The following is a 19,015-nucleotide window of genomic DNA, read 5'->3' as shown; positions in this document are numbered from 1 at the left end:
ATTTGGCCTGTCAAGCCTGCTCTGCCATTGAAAAAGATCATGGCTCCTTATTTACTGCGACATAATTTTTTCCCCACTTTCCCATATCCTTTGATGCCATTGCTATCCAGAAATCTATTCATTGCTGGCTTCAGCATGTTCAATGATTGAAGTTCCACAGCACAATTGTAGAGAATCCCTAAGATTCACCATCCTCTGAGTGAAGATGAAATTCCTCCTCCTCTGCAGTCTTAACTGGCTTGCCTCTTATTCTGAGATATGGCCAGAATTCTCCCAAATTTTAAGTGTCAAATTTGTGTGAAAACTGGAGTAATTCACACTGGCTTTTTGAGTGGGAGTTCAAAGAAGAATCTCCCACACACTCTACTGCAGAGGCCACCAGTGTGAATATCATAAGAACTAGGGGGCAGGGCCTATCCCTGCTGGAGAAGCTGAAACCAGCGTGCTGAGTGGACAACAGAGAGATGACATCTGTTGTGGACCTGTTGCAGCAGCAGGCAAACTGTAGTGGATCCAAGCAGACTGGGAGGCTGAAATTGACTGTACCATGACTAACTTTTCAAAATACTTGATAATGGATGTCATAGTCATTAAGGCATGCTGTTTGGCTTTTCTTTGGTACCGGGATGATGGTTGTCTTTTTAAATCAAGTATGGATCTCAGATTGTTGTAAGGAGAGGTTGAAGATGTCTGCAAATACCCCCACCAGCTGACCCATGCAGCATCCGAGTGCTTGTCCAGGTATCCCATCCAGGACCCGGATGGTGGTATTTGAATTAAACTTTGGAGTCATCGAATTGAAATGGATCAACACTCCTATTGTTGAAGAAATGCATAAACCTAAATAACCTTAGTATTTTTTTCCAACATGTCATTAGGGGAAATCAGAGTTATCACAGAATTGTTGCAGTGCAGAACATAGAACATAGAACATAGAACATTACAGCGCAGAACAGGCCCTTCGGCCCACGATGTTGCGCCGACCAGTTACAAAAACAATGACCCACTAGCCTATACCAATCCCTTTTCGTCCATAAACCTATCCAGAGATCTCTTAAACGCCCCCAAACTAGACGCATCTACAACTGCAGCAGGCAGGGCATTCCAATCCCTCACCACCCGCTGGGTAAAGAACCTACCCCTGACATCCGTCCTGTAGCTACCCCCCCTTAATTTAAAGTCATGCCCCCTCGTGCTAGCTTTCTCCATCCGAGGAAAAAGGCTATCACTATCCACCCTATCTAAACCCCTAATCATCTTATATGTTTCAATAAGATCCCCTCTTAGCCGCCTTCTTCCCAACGAAAACAACCCTAGATCCCTCAGTCTCTCCTCATAGGACCTCCCCACCATACCAGGCAACATCCTAGTAAACCTCCTCTGCACCCTCTCCAACGCCTCCACATCCTTCTTGTAATGCGGGGACCAGAACTGCACACAGTACTCCAAGTGCGGCCGCACTAGAGTAGTGTACAGTTGCAACATTACACTGCGACTCCTAAATTCAATCCCCCTACCAATAAACGCCAAGACACCGTACGCCTTCTTGACAACCTTATCTACTTGATTCCCAACTTTCAGGGATCTATGTACACACACACCTAGATCCCTCTGTTCATCCACACTATTCAAAGTCCTCCCGTTAGCCCTATACTCGACACATCTGTTGCTCCTACCAAAGTGAATTACCTCACACTTCTCCGCATTAAATTCCATCCGCCACCTCTCCGCCCAGCTCTGCAACCTATCTAAGTCTCCCTGCAGACTATGACACCCTTCCTCACAATCTACCACACCTCCAACTTTGGTGTCATCAGCAAATTTACTAATCCACCCAACTATACCCTCATCCAGATCATTAATAAAAATTACAAACAACAGTGGCCCCAAAACAGATCCCTGAGGCACACCACTCGTAACTGCACTCCATGATGAATATTTACCATCCACCACCACCCTCTGTCTCCTATCTGATAGCCAATTTCTGATCCAACTTCCTAGATTACCCACAATCCCATACATCTGCATTTTCTGCAGAAGCCTACCATGGTGAACCTTATCAAACGCCTTACTAAAATCCATGTATACCACGTCAACTGCCTTACCCCCATCCACCTCTTTGGTCACCTTCTCAAAAAACTCAATAAGGTTAGTAAGGCACGACCTACCTGCTACAAAACCATGCTGACTATTTCTAATCAATTCATTACACTCCAAATAACTATAAATCCTATCCCTAATAATTTTTTCTAAAACCTTGCCCACAACAGAAGTAAGACTCACCGGTCTATAATTCCCGGCAAAGTCTCTGTTCCCCTTCTTAAACAATGGGACAACATTCGCTATCCTCCAATCCTCCGGGACTACACCAGAGACCAATGACGACCTGAAGATCTGAGCCAGAGGCTCTGCAATCACCTCTCTAGCCTCCCAGAGAATCCTAGGGTAGATCCCATCCGGACCAGGGGACTTATCTATTTTCAGCCCCTCAAGAATTTCCAGCACATCCTCTTTATCAACCGTAATACTTTCTATTTTAGGATGCCATTGGCCTATCATATCTGTACCAGCTCTCTGAGCAACTCACCCTATAACTCTGGACATTTTACCTTTCAAATAAGTCTAGCCTGTGTGCAGATGAATAGATTGTCATTAAAATTAAAATTTCAGGAACTGTTTTTGTTCTAAAGCTTCCTTCTCTGATAGTGTGCCAGAGTGATATGGTCAATTCTAAGAATGTTAAGTTCTTGCTTTTGGTAGTATTTCACTAGTGCAACAAACTAGTTAAATATTTACTACACTTTGTGATTCATTGCTGTTTGTTTTGAAAGTCCTTTGAGCCCTTATTCTTAATAGTGATTTGCTGACTTATGCAATTGTTTTTGTCCTTTGGTTGAGATTTAATGTAGCCATCAAGTGGAAGCAATGCACCAAGTTATGGTTGTCTGCATTTTTTTAGCTATTTCAGACAGTCTTGTTTATTGTGAAACCCGTTGCTTACCAACAAAGATAAGACTGGTAATGAAACATGCATTTTGTCACATCTTGTCATTAGGCAAAGATGAAAATTGATTCATTCTGGCTAATCTCTTTCTAGACTTTATTTACAGTAGAACTACATGGAGCAATTTACATTCTTTCATTTTTAGGTCAAGTTGACCAGTAATCCTTAGCCTCAGACTGGCTTGAAACTTTAGTAATTTAGCTGTACTAACATGCTATTTTCTATAATTTATTACTATGAAGTGCGAGTAAAAATATTCTACCCACAATGTTCCTCCTACAAATCTTATCACTGTCGCAAACAAATGGAGCTGTGATTTCAGAACAAAACTTAACCTAGTCCTGTTCTTTTTATATCTATTTGGCTCTTTGTACCTACTCCACCATTCAACAAGATTGTGGTTTATCTAACTCTGTGCACCTACCATAATGGCACACATGTTAATTTTATAATTTGAGTACATGGATACAATCCCCCCCGAATGACAACATTTTCCAGTTTGTTGACAAAGTATTTTTAGTTTTTCTACCAAAATGAAAAGCTTCTCCAATTTGTATTCTATCTGCCATGTTGGTGTCCATTCACCAAACCTGTCTGCATCCTACTGCAACCTTTGCGTCTTCCTCACTGCTTTTCCACCACACTTTGTACTGTCAGCAAGCCTGCTGACATTACACTGTCCTCGCATCTAAATCATTAACATACATCGTAAGTAGCTGAAGCCCAAATACAGATTCTGCTAGTTCTAGCTTGCCAACTCTAAAATGTCCCCACTAATGTTTCTACTAATCTATTTTCTGTCCATGAACTGATGCCAATAGCCCAATTTCTCGAGTCCTTATTGAATGCTTTTTGCAAATCCAAGAACACAATATCCACTCCTTCCCTCTTTCCGTTTTGCCAGATGTACCCTCAAAAACTAACATTTGTAGAATGTTATTTCCCTTTCCTAAATCCCTGCTAAATCGATGAATTTCTAGTGCCCTGTTACCATATCCCTAATAATAGATTCTAGCATTTTGCAGATGATAGGCTAAGTGGCCTATAATTCCGTGTTTTCTCTCCCTCCTATCTCAAATAGTGGGGTGTTGCTTGCCACTTTTAGGTTCTAGAACAGTTCCCAAGTACTAAGGAATTCTGGAAGATCCAGACCATATGTAGAACATAGAACATTACAGCGCAGAACAGGCCCTTCGGCCCACGATGTTGCGCCGACCAGTTTAAAAAAAAACAACAACAATGACCCACTAACCTAAACCAATCCCTTTTCGTCCATAAACCTGTCCACAGACCTCTTAAACGCCCCCAAACTAGGCGCATTTACAACTGCAGCAGGCAGGGCATTCCAATCCCTCACCACCCTGACTTCTGGAGCTTTTGAAACTGTAAAATTTTCCTGTCTTCACGGAGGAGGATGTGAATAATTTGCCGGGTGTTAGCGATGGAAAGGTGGTAGGACTGGAGGGTCTTAATGACATTACTGTTACTAGAGAGGCGGTGCTCGACAGACTGGAGGGGCTGATTATGGACAAGTCCCCAGGACCGGATGGAATGCATCCGAGGGTTCTGAAAGAAATGGCGGAGGTGATAGTGGATGCCTTGGTGGTTATTTTCCAGACGTCGCTGGATTCCGGGGAAGTGCCGGAAGATTGGAAAACGGCTAATGTTACGCCGTTGTTTAAGAAGGGTGCCAGGCAAAAGGCGGGGAATTATAGGCCGGTTAGTTTAACGTCTGTGGTAGGTAAAATGTTAGAATCCGTCATTAAGGAGGAAATTGCGAGGCATCTTGAAGGGAATTGCTTGATAGAGCAGACACAGCACGGTTTCATTAAAGGGAAGTCGTGTCTGACAAATTTACTGGAGTTCTATGAGGATGTGTCTAGGGCAGTAGATAGAGGAGAGCCGGTGGATGTGGTCTTTCTGGATTTTCAGAAGGTGTTTGACAAAGTACCTCAAGAGGTTATTGCAGAAGGTAAGGGGACATGGAGTTGGGGGTAGGGTGTTAGCGTGGATAGAGGATTGGTTGTCAAATAGGAGGCAGAGAGTGGGGGTCAACGGGTGCTATTCGGATTGGCGGATGGTGACTAGTGGAGTGCTCCAGGGGTCGGTGCTGGGGCCTCAGCTTTTTACCATTTATATAGATGATCTGGAGGAGGGAACCGAGTGTAGGGTGTCAAAATTTGCTGATGACACCAAGATTGGGGGAACGGCAAATTGTGCGGAGGGTGTGGAGAGTCTGCAGAAGGATCTAGAAAGGCTGGGCGAATGGGCCAGGAAATGGCAAATGGAATTTAATGTTGGCAAGTGTGAGGTGGTCCACTTTGGTAGGAAGAATGGTAGGAAGGACTATTACTTACGTGGCGAAAAACTGCAGCAGGCGACGGTGCAGAGGGACCTCGGGGTTCTTGTGCATGAGTCGCAAAAACCCAGCTTGCAGGTGCAGCAGGTGGTCAGGAAGGCGACTGGGATGCTGGCCTTCATAGCGAGGGAGATTGAATATAAAAGTAGGGAGGTCTTGCTGCAGCTGTATAGGGCATTGGTGAGGCCGCAGCTGGAGTACTGTGTGCAGTTTTGGGCGCCGCACCTGCGCAAAGATATTTTGGCCTTGGAGGGAGTGCAGAGGAAGTTTACTCGGCTGATACCGGAGTTGAGGGGGTTGAGCTATGAGGAGAGGCTGAATAAACTAGGCTTGTACTCGTTAGAGTTTAGAAGAATGAGGGGAGATCTCATTGAGACGTATAAGATGATGAATGGGATGGATAGGACAGAGGTGGAGAGACTCTTCCCGCTCAAAAAAGACAGTAGGACTAGGGGGCACAGCCTCAAGATAAAGGGGGGGTGGTTTAGAACGGAGTAGAGGAGGAACTTCTTCACTCAAAGGGTGGTGAATCTCTGGAATTCTCTGCCCGTTGAAGTGGTGGAGGCTGCCTCGCTAAATATTTTTAAGAAGCGGGTTGATGGGTTTTTGATAAGAGAGGGGATTAAGGGTTATGGGGAGAGGGCGGGAAAGTGGAACTGAGCCACGACAGATCAGCCATGATCTTATTGAATGGCGGGGCAGGCTCGAAGGGCCAGATGGCCTACTCCTGCTCCTATTTCTTATGTTCTTAGCACCATTAATTTCTGGTACTTGGGGCCCAAGAGGTCAACAGCGAACACAGTGAGACAGCCAATGAACCAGAACAGCTGACAGAGGAGAGAGTCGAATTAGACTCCTCCCGAAGGACACTGCCCTCGACTTGACGTGTGCCCAAGCTGTTAAGTGCTGTGTCAATGCCAGCTTCACCTGCTGCACTCTCACAAGACAGCCTCGAACCTCTGCCAAGCACAAAGCAACACTATGCACATGCTCAAGACCAACTGCAACATTGACATCAAACCAGCAGACAGGAGGGCCACTGTCATACTGAACACAACGGGTTACTGCAAAGAAGTGTACTGACAACTGAACAACGAGGAACACTACAGACAGTTACCTGCAGATCTGACCAAAGAACACACCCGTCAACAGTCTGATCAAGACTGTTGATCCGGACCTTCAGAGCACCCTCCATGCTCTCATTCCATGTACTCCCTATGTTGGAGATTTCTACTGCCTCCTGAAGATGCACAAGGCCTACACACCCGGCCGTCCCATTGTATTAGGCAATAGGACCCTGTACAAGAACCTTGCAGCTACATTAAGGGCATCCTGAAACCCATTGTACAAAGAACTCCCAGCTTTTGTCATGACACTATGGGACTTCCTACAGAAACTCAGCACACATGGAGCAGTTGAATCAGGAGCGCTCCTCATCACAATGATGTCTCGGCACTCTACAGTAACATCCCCCACAACGATGGCATTGCTGCAACTGCCTCAGTACTTAACGCTGACAACTGCCAATCTCCAGATGCAATTTTACACTTATCCACTTCATCCTGGACCACAATGTCTTCACCTTCAACAACCAGTTCCTCATCCAGACACACAGACCAGCCATGGGGACCAAACTTGCATCTCAATATGCCAACATCCCCTTACACAGGTTCAGACACAATCTTTTCACCACACAGGGCCTTCAACCGATACCATATACGAGATACATCAATGACATTTTCTTCCTTTTGGATTCATGGTGAACAATCACGGAAATAACTATGTGATGACATCAAGTTCCATCCCAGCATTACACTCACCATGGACCACTCTCCAGAATTGGTTGCATTCTTGGACACACGCATCTCCACCAAGGACGGTCACCTTAGCACTTCACTGTACCGCAAGCCCACGGAGAACCTCAAGATGCTCCGCTTCTCCAGCTTCCACCCTAAACATGTTAAAGAAGCCATCACCTACAGACAAGCCCTCCATATACACAGGATCTGCTCCGATGAGGAGGATTGCAACAGACACTTCCAGACGCTGAAAGATGCACTCATAAGAACAGGATATGGCGCTTGACTCATCAGTCGACAGTTCCAATGCGTCACAGTGAAAAACCGCACCCAACTTCCTTGAACAACAAACATGGGACAAGGCGGACCAGTACTTTCCCGGAGCAGAGAAGCTACGACATCTTCTCTGGAGTCTTCAACATGCCATTGATGAACATCTCGCCAAGGCCATCCCCACACCCCACTTCTTACCTTCAATTGTCTGCAGCAAACTACCCAGTCTTCAGGAGAATAGTGACCATAACAGCACACAACCCTGCCACAGCAACCAGTGTAAGACATGCCGGATCATCGACAGAGTTGCCATAATCTCACCTGAGAACACCATCCACCAGGTAGATGGTTCGTATTCGTGCAACTCAGCCAATGTTATCTACCTAATACGCTGCAAGAAAGGATGTCCCAAGGCATGGTACATTGGAGACACCGTGCAGACACTATGACAATGGGTGAATAAACACCACTCGACAGTCACCATGCAGGAGTGTTCTCTTCCTGTTGGGGAACAGTTCAGCAGTCATGGGCATTCAGCCTCTGATCTTCGGGTAAGCATTCTCCAAAGGCGGCCTTCACAACACATGACAACGCAGAATCGCTGAGCAGAGACTGATAGCCAAGTTCCGCGCACATGAGGACGGCCTCAACTGGGATCTTGGGTTCATGTCACACTATCTCTAATCCCCACGACTTGCCTGGGCTTGCAAAATCTCATGTCCTGGCTGGAGACAATACACACCTTTAATCTGTGCTTGGCTCTCTCTCCACTCACATTGTCTGTACCTTTAAGACTTGGTTACCTGTAAAAACTCGCATTCCAACCATTATTTTGTAAATTGTTTGTCTTTGTATGCCCTGTTTGTGAACAGAACTCCCACTCACTTGATGAAGGAGCAGCGCTCTGAAAGTTTGCGGCTTGTGCTACCAAATAAATCTGAACTTTAACCTGGTGTTGTGAGTCTTACTGTGCTTACGCCAGTCCAATGTCAGCATCTCCACATCACATTTTAAAAGTGCCAGAGGTATCCACAAGTCTGGCAGCATTTGTGGGAGAGAAACAATTACTATTTTAGGTTAATGACCTATCACCAAAGTCTTACCACTAATAAACTGACAGGTTTAAGAATTTCCTTGCAAGCCTCCTGGATGTCCTTGTATACCAAACACTGAAAATATGCATGCAGGTGCAGCAAGCAGTTAACAAGGCACATAGTTATCTTTGCATTCAAAGAACAAAGAGTTACAGCAGAGGAACAGTCCTGTACTCGAATTCTCATTCATTGCAAGAGAACTAGAATACAGCGGCAAGGATGTCTTGTTGCAGCTGCAGCGGTCTTGGTGAAACCATAGCTGGAGTGTCATGTGCAGTTTTGGTCTCCTTTTCGAAGAAAGGATATACTCACCATAGACGGAGTGGAGTGAATGTTCACCAGACTAGGAAAAATTGTGTCAACTAGATCTGTTTTTATTAGCGTTTAGAAGAATAAGAGGGAATCCCATTGAACCAATATTCTGACAGGCTGGACAAACGGATGATGTTTCCTCTAGCTGAACGGCCCTAGAACAAAGGGTCACTGTCCCAGGATAACGGGTAAGCTGAAAGACCGGCTGGTTAGGTGTATTGGCCATGCTAAATTCTCCCTCCGTGTACCTGAACAAGTGCCAGTGTGTGGCAACGAGGGGAATTTCACAATAACTTCATTAGTGTTAATGTAAGCCTACTTAAAAATAAACATTTTTTAAAAATCTTTACATCAGGCAATTTGAGATGAGGAGAAACGTCAACACTTAAAAGGTGGTGAACCTGTGGAATTCTCTATCACAGAAGGCTGTGGAGGCCAAGTCATAGAAATCTATTTACTTAAATATATTCAAAGACGTCAAGGGAAATGAGAGCGTGGGAGTCTGGCTTTGAGATAGAAGATCAACCATCTTATTGAATGGCAGACAAGGCTTAGTGTTGAGTGACTTACTCCTTTTTCTGTCTCTTTGAAAAAGGAGTGTAATATTTCTCAGTCTCCAAATCTTTGGCAACTTCCTAATATCTCAGTAAGTTAGTGCAGTTATGGAAAGCCTTCCTTGAACAATGTAGCATGCAAAACCATTGGGACAGGTCTTTATTCACTTTTATATGGTCTAAAATGGTGTTTCTTCTTTCTCTAGGACTGTCTTGCATTCCTTTTATGTACCTAATTCCTCCCTCCTATCTGGTCCTCCAACTCTGCCCAACCACAATGGTGAACCTCCCCACAAGAATATTGGTCCTAGTCTTATAGTGATATAACAAGTCCTTTTTTGCATTGGTACCTCCTACCCCAGAGCTGATCCCAATGTCTGGACAATCTGTAGCATTCCCTCCTTCAATATGCTTCAGACTTGCCAGCACATCATGCCTCTTAATTTTCACCCCATTTCTGTACTTTTATTTTGGTTAGAGGCAATAGACAGTGTCTCAAGACAGGCACCGAGTCCTTATTGAGTTTTGGATCTTGCCGGTGTTTGGGTCAGACAGCTAGTCAAAATTACACTTATTTTCTCATCATAAGACGTGTACCCACCCTATCTTTGGCAGCCAGCATGAATATAATGAGTGCAATATCTTGAATAGATCAAAAATCGCATCTGGAAAGGTCATTCTAGGGGTGGAAGGGTGACTATTTCAAGATGCTGTACTCTTATCACCCTTCTTGTCCCTAATAGTATCCACACCACTTCTAATTAGTCAGTTTACTATTTACATGCCAGTAGAAGCTTTTTGGATTCCCTTTGTTTATTGTCTATTCTCTTACTTACCTTTGTCAGTCTTGTTCTTCGTGTCACCTTCCCCTTAATTCACTGTGTTTGACTGATTCATTGATGAATTCACCTGAGATGCATCATGTCTCCATTTTTGTTTTGTTTCATCATGTTCTGAATGTTCCTTATCATCTAAGGAGTGTTGGCTTTATTCCTTATCTTTTGCCCTTGTACTGTCACCCCATCTCCCACTTTTTTTGAATACCTTGTACACTGTATTCTTGAATATTAAGCAACCAGTGCTCACCATTTTTAAATTGTTTGTTACTGATGTATTCCCACATGACTTTTTTGCACTTGTATAAATAATGTAGTGAATAAAGTTGGTAAATTATATGTACGTTCTAAATCTGTCTTTATATATTGCTTGTAGTCCTTGTTCTGATCCTGTCTAATGTTATTTATTCCTTCTCTAATACTTTCCTATGCTCCTTGGTGCATCTAATTCCCCTCTTCCATTATCCTCTTTACCCAACTACACTAGTGCAATGGTCCCAGTCCTGTAGAGATGTAATGAGTCACTTTTTGCGTAAGTACGTCCTGTCCTAGAGCTGATCCCAATGTGCTGAAAGTCTGTAGCCCTCCCTCATGCAACATTCCTCAAACCATGCATTGAACCCCTCTATCTTCCCATTTCAACTCTTACTACTGCACCACAGAGTTTATGCCTTTTAGAGGTCCTACTTTTTACTTTCTAGCTCCTGTGGACCTATGGACAGCTTCCTGCCCTCTGTTGTGATACTGACATGTACCACAACTGGCACACAGCTTTTACCCTGCAGAATATTTTGCATACACTCACGTCACTCTGCTCTGTCTTCAGAGGCAGAACACCATGTGGAGCTCAAAATGATGATTCCAGCAATACCTGCCCATCCCCTTAAAAATGTAATCTTCTGTAACAGCTGCATGTCTATGCTTAGCCATTCCGTCCTGTACAGTCCCATGCCCGTTGGTGCCATTGTCTGGGATGCACTCCTTCAGGGTATCATCACTCCCAACGGTTTCTAATAGTGAGTATCCGAGAATGGCACACACTCTAAAGGCTCCTGGTCTTACTGTGTCCTACTGCCTTTAGAGTAACCATGTCCTGACACATACAATTCCAAAACTTACTTCTCTGAACATTCCACAGTGACTCTAGTTGCCCTTCAAACTCAGAAGTTTGAACTCTAGTTTGAGGAGCTGGAGGCACTTGTTTCATATCTGATATCCTTTGACTACATTCTTCTCACCTCCAACCCCTCTGAACATCTGTTGCTCCTTGATTTGTTCTCATTGCCCTCTCTAGCTGCTTCAAGCTTAATTTCTGCAATTTGCTAACACTTTGCCTACACTTGTTATCTATTGGTCTCAGGCACAATTTTTCCTCTGGCTCATTTTCTTTGTCCTGCTACATCTATTTAACCATTAATTATTTGCATTAATTAGCTAATTTACAGATTCCTAAGCAAGAAAACACTAACTGAAGTAAATACCAAAAAAAAACTTGCTTGCCCATCTGCACTGGGTTCCCACTATGACTTCTAGTGCAACTGAGAAGTGATTGCAGGACTTTGTTGACTTTAGGGATCCAAAGTATCCAAATATTTAAGTTTTGTTCTGGTGTCTTTTCTTGTGCCCCTCACTACTTTGTAAGCTTTCTCATCTGAAGTAGTTGCAATTCAAAGAGTAAGTAGTTGTACTTAGCAGTGAGTTTTGTTAGTGACAAATTACATTGATATTAAACACTTCAGTATTGATAGTTTAGCTATTTTAAAAACAATGGCTAGTTTTCTATGGCTACCTGTAGAAGCTTGATTTTTATTTTTTATGATTTGTATCTATTTTGCTTTTCAGACTGACCGAGGATTTGACAAACCCACTTTTGAATTGCAGATGTCAGTGATGAGAGGACAGGTAATTTGTATGTTGTTTGCTTTACGCAGTGAGATTTTATGAAATGGGAATGGACAAAAAATTCCTGTGCAAACCCTGTACAGTAAAGTTTGTTTAATCTAAGTGACCTTTTATGAATCTAGAATAGGAGTGAACTGAATCAAAATGGTTACCAGCATAAAGGCCATACACCTCATTATGTCTGTGACAGTTCTCTGCTAGAGCAACACACCTAGTCCCAGCTGTCTTTCCCTACAGTACTACAAAATGTTTCATTGCAGCTAATTATCAGATTTGTTTCTTTTGAAACTTCTATTGAACCGGTCTCCAACATTCTCAGGCATTACATTCCAAATCCTAATCATTCACCACTTTTTCAACAGCAAAGAGGCTATGTTACTGGGTGGCGATTACAATCAGATTAACCATAATCTTACTGAATAGCAGCAGATCAGGTTTGCAAGGCCAAATGGCCTTTCCTCCTCCTCCTCGTATTCTTGCAGCTCTAACTTTGCTGAACCTGTTATGTGGCATGTTTTCAAGTGTGTTTTGAAAGTCCAGCTACACTTGGATCAACTGCATTATCCTCGATGAGCACCTCCTTACTTCATCATAAATCTGTCAAATTAGTTAAATTTTTTTTACCCTTAACCATTTCATGCTGGCTTTCTTTAATTGATCTGCATTTGTCATTATCTATGATAACATCTCATGTGGTCTGGTGTCTAAATTTTGCAGCCAGATTAATCATTACTTCCTCTTTATCAGATTTTAGTGCATTCAGTGTCTTGATTTCCTCTCACTATGACTTGGGCCGAATCTTCCTTTGGAAAGGCAAATGCCAAGTGTTCATTTTTAATATATCTTACCTCTGCAGATTAAAACTTTTTTTGTTCCTGAGCTTCATTCCTACTTTCATAAGCCTTTTACTATTTATATGCATAAATTAAGTATTTCAGATTTGGTTTTCTGTTAGCTGCCACTCTTCACATTTTGTTTTGTTTCTCATAGATTTTCACCCACCTCCATCTTGTTTAATTTGTCTCATGTTGCACCTAACTTTCTACATTGAGCCAAGTCCTCAGGTCATATTATCCACTTGACATCTGTCATATGTACCCTTCTACTGCTTCATCTTGCTTTCCATCATTTTATTCAACCAGGGAGTTCTGACGAGCAAATCCAAATCTTGACGTCCTTGCAGCAATGTATCCTGACTGTACCCAAATTATCGCCTCTTTGAAGGCAGTCCGTTGTTGGGTTACAATTTTGATTTCCAATCGTGGGTTCCAATTTCAGACAGATCTGGTCTTCTCCACTTAACTGTTTATAAAAGCTAATTTATCACACTTGTATTCACATGCTGTTCAGAAGTTTGTGAACTATAATATGCAGTTCACCACCTTTTTTGTGCAGAACTATAATGGTGTTCCTGATGAGCAGAATTTTTTTTGGAGTAGAACATAGTTTATTATACTGCTGAAAAATCAATGCATTATAGTAATTCATAGAACAAATCAGTTTTTATAATCTGTGAAAGGAACTGATGTTAAAATGAAACTATGCCTTTTCTTTGTGTTCAGATTTTGAATCTTACTCAGGCTCTTAAAGATGGAAAAAGCCCCATTCAACTCGTCCAGATGCCTCGTGTGGTTGTAGAAAGAAGTAGTTCTGGAAGCCAAGGCAGGATAGTGCACCTGAGCAATGCCTTCACCCAAACATTTCATTGCAGAAAACCCTTCTTTTCATCTTGGTAGTGAATGTACAAAGAAACTAATCTGCCATTTGGATGATTTTGAGCCACCTGTTTGATACCACTGTAAATATGCAATAAGGTGATGGTGAAAGGAGATAGCTTCAATTGCACAGGATGTCTCCTTTGTGACAGTATGAATGAAATGAAACTTATCCACTGTATCTTACTGCCAAAAATAGTTGATTTTGGTGTAATTCATCAAATGTTAGATGCTGAAAGTAAAGTTTACATTTTTACTATGTGAAAATTTTGAACAAATTTGTCAGGGAACATATAAACTACTGTCTTAATGTATTTTTATACAATATGTACATCAGAATTTTTCCAATAGTTAAATGTATAAAATATCTGGACAAGACTGTCCTAAAGGGAATTTCTTGAATAAAGATGTTTGTGTTTATAGGTTCAGACCAAAAGCTTTTAATTTTGTAGTGTATTTTTTGTAAACAACACTGATAACTATTTCTTTCACTAAAATACCATTAAAGTTCATTTTAAAATGTTCAATTTAATTGCAGTACACTATACTATACTAAAATGTTATTAATTTGCTTTTTAAGGTCAATGAAGTATATTTGCAACAGACAGCTGTTATACTCTAAACATATAGAATTCACCTTGCTCTTTATTGGAGGTCATAAGACTATTTGATTTATTTCCTGAATCTCTCTCTAACTAAAACTTTTAGTACTGCTTCAAATTGAGATACAGGAGTTTGTGGTAGAAAAAAGATGAATTAGTTGAATTACATTCTGAAACAACTTGAATAATAGATACAGCATGTACTTGTTGTAGTTGGTCATGGATTTGCTTTGTTCGTGCCATTTTTTAAAATTTAAAAATACTGAAACTTAATTCAAATGATGCTTTCTATTGTATATAAACCCACCAACAACTACTGAAATATTTTCAAATTGGGTGAAATGACAGAGTAATTTAAATATCCTTGAATTTGCTGAAAAAGCTATTCAACATACACCATTATTCTAGTGCAAAAGTTCCAAAATGTTGTCGTGAGTAACAATACAATTATTCATGGCACTTGGTAAGTTCCTGACACTTTTGCACTGCTCCACTGTTACCTCACTCTGAAAGCAAAAAATAATAACTTTTGCTATTGATTTTCGTGAGCCATTGCAACTTGGCTGCATGGAAGCTAGTGTTGATACTACTTCCAATTAGTTTGGAAAATAACAGCACTGGTGACCTGGCTGCAGCAAGATTTATGTTTTATATTTCACATTCCGTTTGCTTTTGATACCCCACTATCTACATTTCGTATACACAAATCCACCTGATGAGAATTCCCACACTCATTAACATAAATCAGTTGTCAATTCTGTCTGTAAAAGTATTGACTTCAATTTAGCAGCTAAGTTAAATTGTAACATTCACTCCATTTATTTTGTAGTAAAATGTTTAAAGTACTCCATTCTGTTACATTGACTTTTTATTCAATCTTGATGATCATTCAGTTTTTTTCATGTTAGATTATCAGGAATGGAGTGAGTATTTAAAATGAGCCTGAAGATTACACTGTGGTTCAGCAAAAATGCTAGAAGCTTTAGGGAGGAGGTTTTGTACTTAGAAATTAGGAATGATATTTTAGATATAACTGGCATCACTTAACATTTAAACAGCGACCAGAAATGCAGTTGAAGAATTACAAATTGAAATACAGATTATCACATTGTTTAGAGATACTACTATGCTCAAAGTTTGGGAATACTGTAACATGCAGTTTTTTGACAGTGACTCAAACAGTAAATGGAGAAAGTAAAGTGGCTATTTTGTTAGAATTTTAGACAGTTCCATTTGGAACAATTAGGGAATACATTTCTTCATGTCACTTAGATGGAAATTGATTTACTTGTTACCAGGAAGGATGCAAGTCGAAGTCCTGGCCAGAATTTGTTCCACCAATCCAGACACCCCCTCCTGGATTGGTGGGAGGGGGTGTCTGGCAAGCCATTTTTAGACCTTGGACTTGTTAATGAAATTCCAAACTAACATCATACTCAAGTTATTTGATGTTTTGGCACGTTGTTCCATTTTGGTTCAGATGTTCAGTCTTTGGTATTGAGAGTAGTACCTAAAAATTTAGCAGGGATATGTTTGAAGTTTTTATAGTTATGGGAATTGAGTGAATTTGGGATGATATTTAAAATGATTGTCAAGTTTGCTTAAATATGTAAACCTAGAGTCAAACTAGGTGCCAGGAAAAGGTTATATTATTCGGTTTAAATCTTTCAGGGAATGTTAATTATGTAGTGCTGCAGTACAAAGGATAGACATTCCAGAGGGTGAATAATGTTAGATCATATCTAAGTTAAAGAAGATAAATATATTTTGGTTATTCACCATACCAGTCTCAAGTATTTTTTTCCTTGTACATGTGGGAGGTATTTTGCAATGTTTTTTATGATGGGTATATTTGGAATTAGCATTATTAATGAATACTGAGTACAAATTTGTATAGTACCCTCTGGATGGAAAGAACAATCTAGTTGAATAGTTCAAAAATATTTCTATACTAAATGTTTTCATTATTTAAGTTTTTCCTTTATCAAAGCAGTAACTGCTCATAGATAAATCGCTTCTCGGCCTTTTGGCTAAAATCAAGTGTAGTATCGACATGCTGTGCTTGGTTGAAGTCATTAGGTTACATTTCAGCTTCATTTGAAGCAATTTTTAAAAGCGATGTCTCCATCTTTTGGCTAAGATGCAAATGAGGTCAAGCCTTGGAGAGGAGCTATGCCTACTCCAATCAGCTTGGATCATGTAGATCAAGCCCAAGACAGGACATGAGAACCCTGTCATGTCAGCTTGGATCAGGAATGTCTCAACTTGTTGAGACTCTGAATTGAATTTGATTTGATTGAATTGGAATAAAAACAAGAAAAAATTGTTGCTTTTTGTGATCATTTCTGTTAATGATATTGATGGAGCTGGGAGGAAGAGGTGATGTATAATGGAAGTAAATCTTTCACAACATGATGGGATATTCTGTTGTACAGGGAGTGACATTTGTTGTCTTGAACCTAACTACAGCAATTTGCATCTTTGTAGCGTTGTCAACATAATGTCCCCATGGTGCTTCACATTAGTATTATCAAATAAAATGTGAAACATAGCCACGTAGGACATATAGGGACTGGTGCCAAAAAATTTGGTTAAAGATTGATTTTAATGGAAAGGTGGTGGAGTTTTGGAAGGGAATTTGAGTTTAGGGCTGAGGCAACTGAAAGCTCAGCTACCAATGATTGCAAACCACAGGCTATCTGATGGTTTTAGGAAGCAGGTTAGCCTTGTGCAAATTTACTTTGAACATGTGAACAATTACCAAATGCTTTATTGCACAATTACAAACTGTGAAATGGTTGCACCACTCTGAACTGCTGTATACACATGTAAAAGTGGGCTCCTGATTTTCGACTTAAAAGCACATCATTTCTTTTATACCTCATGTAAAAGTCAACCTTGGGCTTTTTGGAGATCAAAGCCAAAAATTTTGGAAGCAAAGTATAATAGTGGAGTTGATTAGGTGATAAAAATCGCAATTATCCAAGTACTTCTCATCACTTTTATGGGATGGTGAGATTCTTCAGACTTCCTGGTTAGATGGCAGCACCTCCATGTCTTATTTGATTTCTTTGTAAATGTATATGTACCAATTAAAATGAGTAAATAAATGCTTAAAACATTTAAGTTTTTTTGTTCTACTAAAATCAAATTATGAATGATGAGATGATACCATTTCTTAAAGGCATGTTGTTTGAATCTAGTTGATTTTCACAAACATGGGTTCTATGCTATACAATCTGAATCTTAAACTTTTGAAGCCAAATACCAGTACCAAGGAATAAATGGATATGACTTTTCAATTTTATAAGTTGTCATCTTCATTTCTGCAGGAATTCAAGTTTTACTTCATTGCATTGGTTAATTAAACAATAAAAACTGTTAGCTGGTGGAATCTTTTAAAACAGATGAGGAAAATAACTGCTGATAATTGGAAGTAACTCTACTGCTTTATATTGTTGATGGAGCGGCAACCTTTTGAAATTCACTCGTTTGATCCATGCTTTATGCCAAGTGGGTCAAGATCGAGTGCATGGTGCTATTTGTGTAGAGGCTGTTACATTTTGTCTCAATTTTGCTTTCAAAAATTGGCTTTGTGCACAAGCACAAAAATCATTTTGCGTACATTGTGCTGGACGGTCAGAGTTTAGTTGAGGTAATATTCCCGCAGCTTCCACTTTGTGTAAAATGGGTGTTGTTTTTAAACTGCCATATTTTTATTGTTGGCTGAGATCCCATCAGCTTTGTTATTCAGGTAACTCAATTTTTTTGTAGCAAGGTTTCTTAGCCAGTACAGGAATGCCAGGATATTCTGTAGGTGCTTCCCGTGAGCCAGATGACCATATTTGTAGGAAGTGTCATTAGTTTTAACAGTTCGCCTCTAGGATGTGGAACTTCAACAAAAGCTGGCATCACTGTGGTGCATCTATGAAGTTGAGGGCTCAGTAGCTATCATAATGTGAGTAACCCTTTAGCTTACGAGTGCAAGGGGAGAGGGAGTGTTTGGCCATCAGATAGTCAGGAAAGAAGCAGATGGTACAGGGACTCGGTACTTATTCTCCAGCCAGTATTCAGTTCTGATTACTGATGAAAGTAATGGTGACCTGGGAAGTGCAGAAAAAGCTATTTTAAGCTCTGCTGTTCTTGGATATGGGGGTGCCAACAAGACTGGAAGAGCAATACTGATGAGATTCCATAGGTAAGACAGCAGATGGGTGTGTTTGTGACCTCACCTGAGCCTATGGTGGTCCATTACTGGCTGAATTCCTGAGGAGGACAGGGATAAGCAGCCAATAGTTTGATTGATGACATAGTACAATGACATAAAGGTTGCAAATTAACATGCAAGTCATAATAAGCTTTGGATATGTGTTCAAGAACATTGTGATTCTGCTAACTTCTAGCAGGTACATTTACCAATATTGAGCTCAGTAATGTAAAAGGTTTGTGATTGTAGCTTTGACAGTAGGTGTGGTTCAGACACACTTTTGAAATGTCAGATGCATTGTCCATAACACAACAAATGTTTGTCTACAGAGGCATTATTCAAAAAGATGCGTCAGCAA

At 40.8% G+C, this 19,015-nt stretch overlaps 1 protein-coding gene across 1 annotated transcript in view; it reads left to right on the top strand.

The window, feature by feature from the left end:
* pi4k2b (phosphatidylinositol 4-kinase type 2 beta) overlaps window positions 1–17,576 on the top strand; it is a 44,859-nt gene extending 27,283 nt beyond the window's left edge. Inside the window, exons 8-9 of the mRNA XM_080189309.1 lie at window positions 12,074–12,133; window positions 13,696–17,576. Coding sequence (XP_080045435.1) covers window positions 12,074–12,133; window positions 13,696–13,869 — 234 coding nt within the window. The 3' untranslated portion in view covers window positions 13,870–17,576. The remainder of the gene's footprint in view (window positions 1–12,073; window positions 12,134–13,695) is intronic.
* The last annotated feature ends 1,439 nt before the right edge of the window (window positions 17,577–19,015 follow it).

Source organism: Carcharhinus amblyrhynchos, chromosome 1 (assembly GCF_965287045.1).
Source record: "Carcharhinus amblyrhynchos chromosome 1, sCarAmb.v2.hapA, whole genome shotgun sequence".
In the NCBI taxonomy this organism is placed as follows: Eukaryota; Metazoa; Chordata; class Chondrichthyes; order Carcharhiniformes; family Carcharhinidae; genus Carcharhinus; species Carcharhinus amblyrhynchos.
This window is presented reverse-complemented; position numbering and strand designations above follow the sequence as displayed.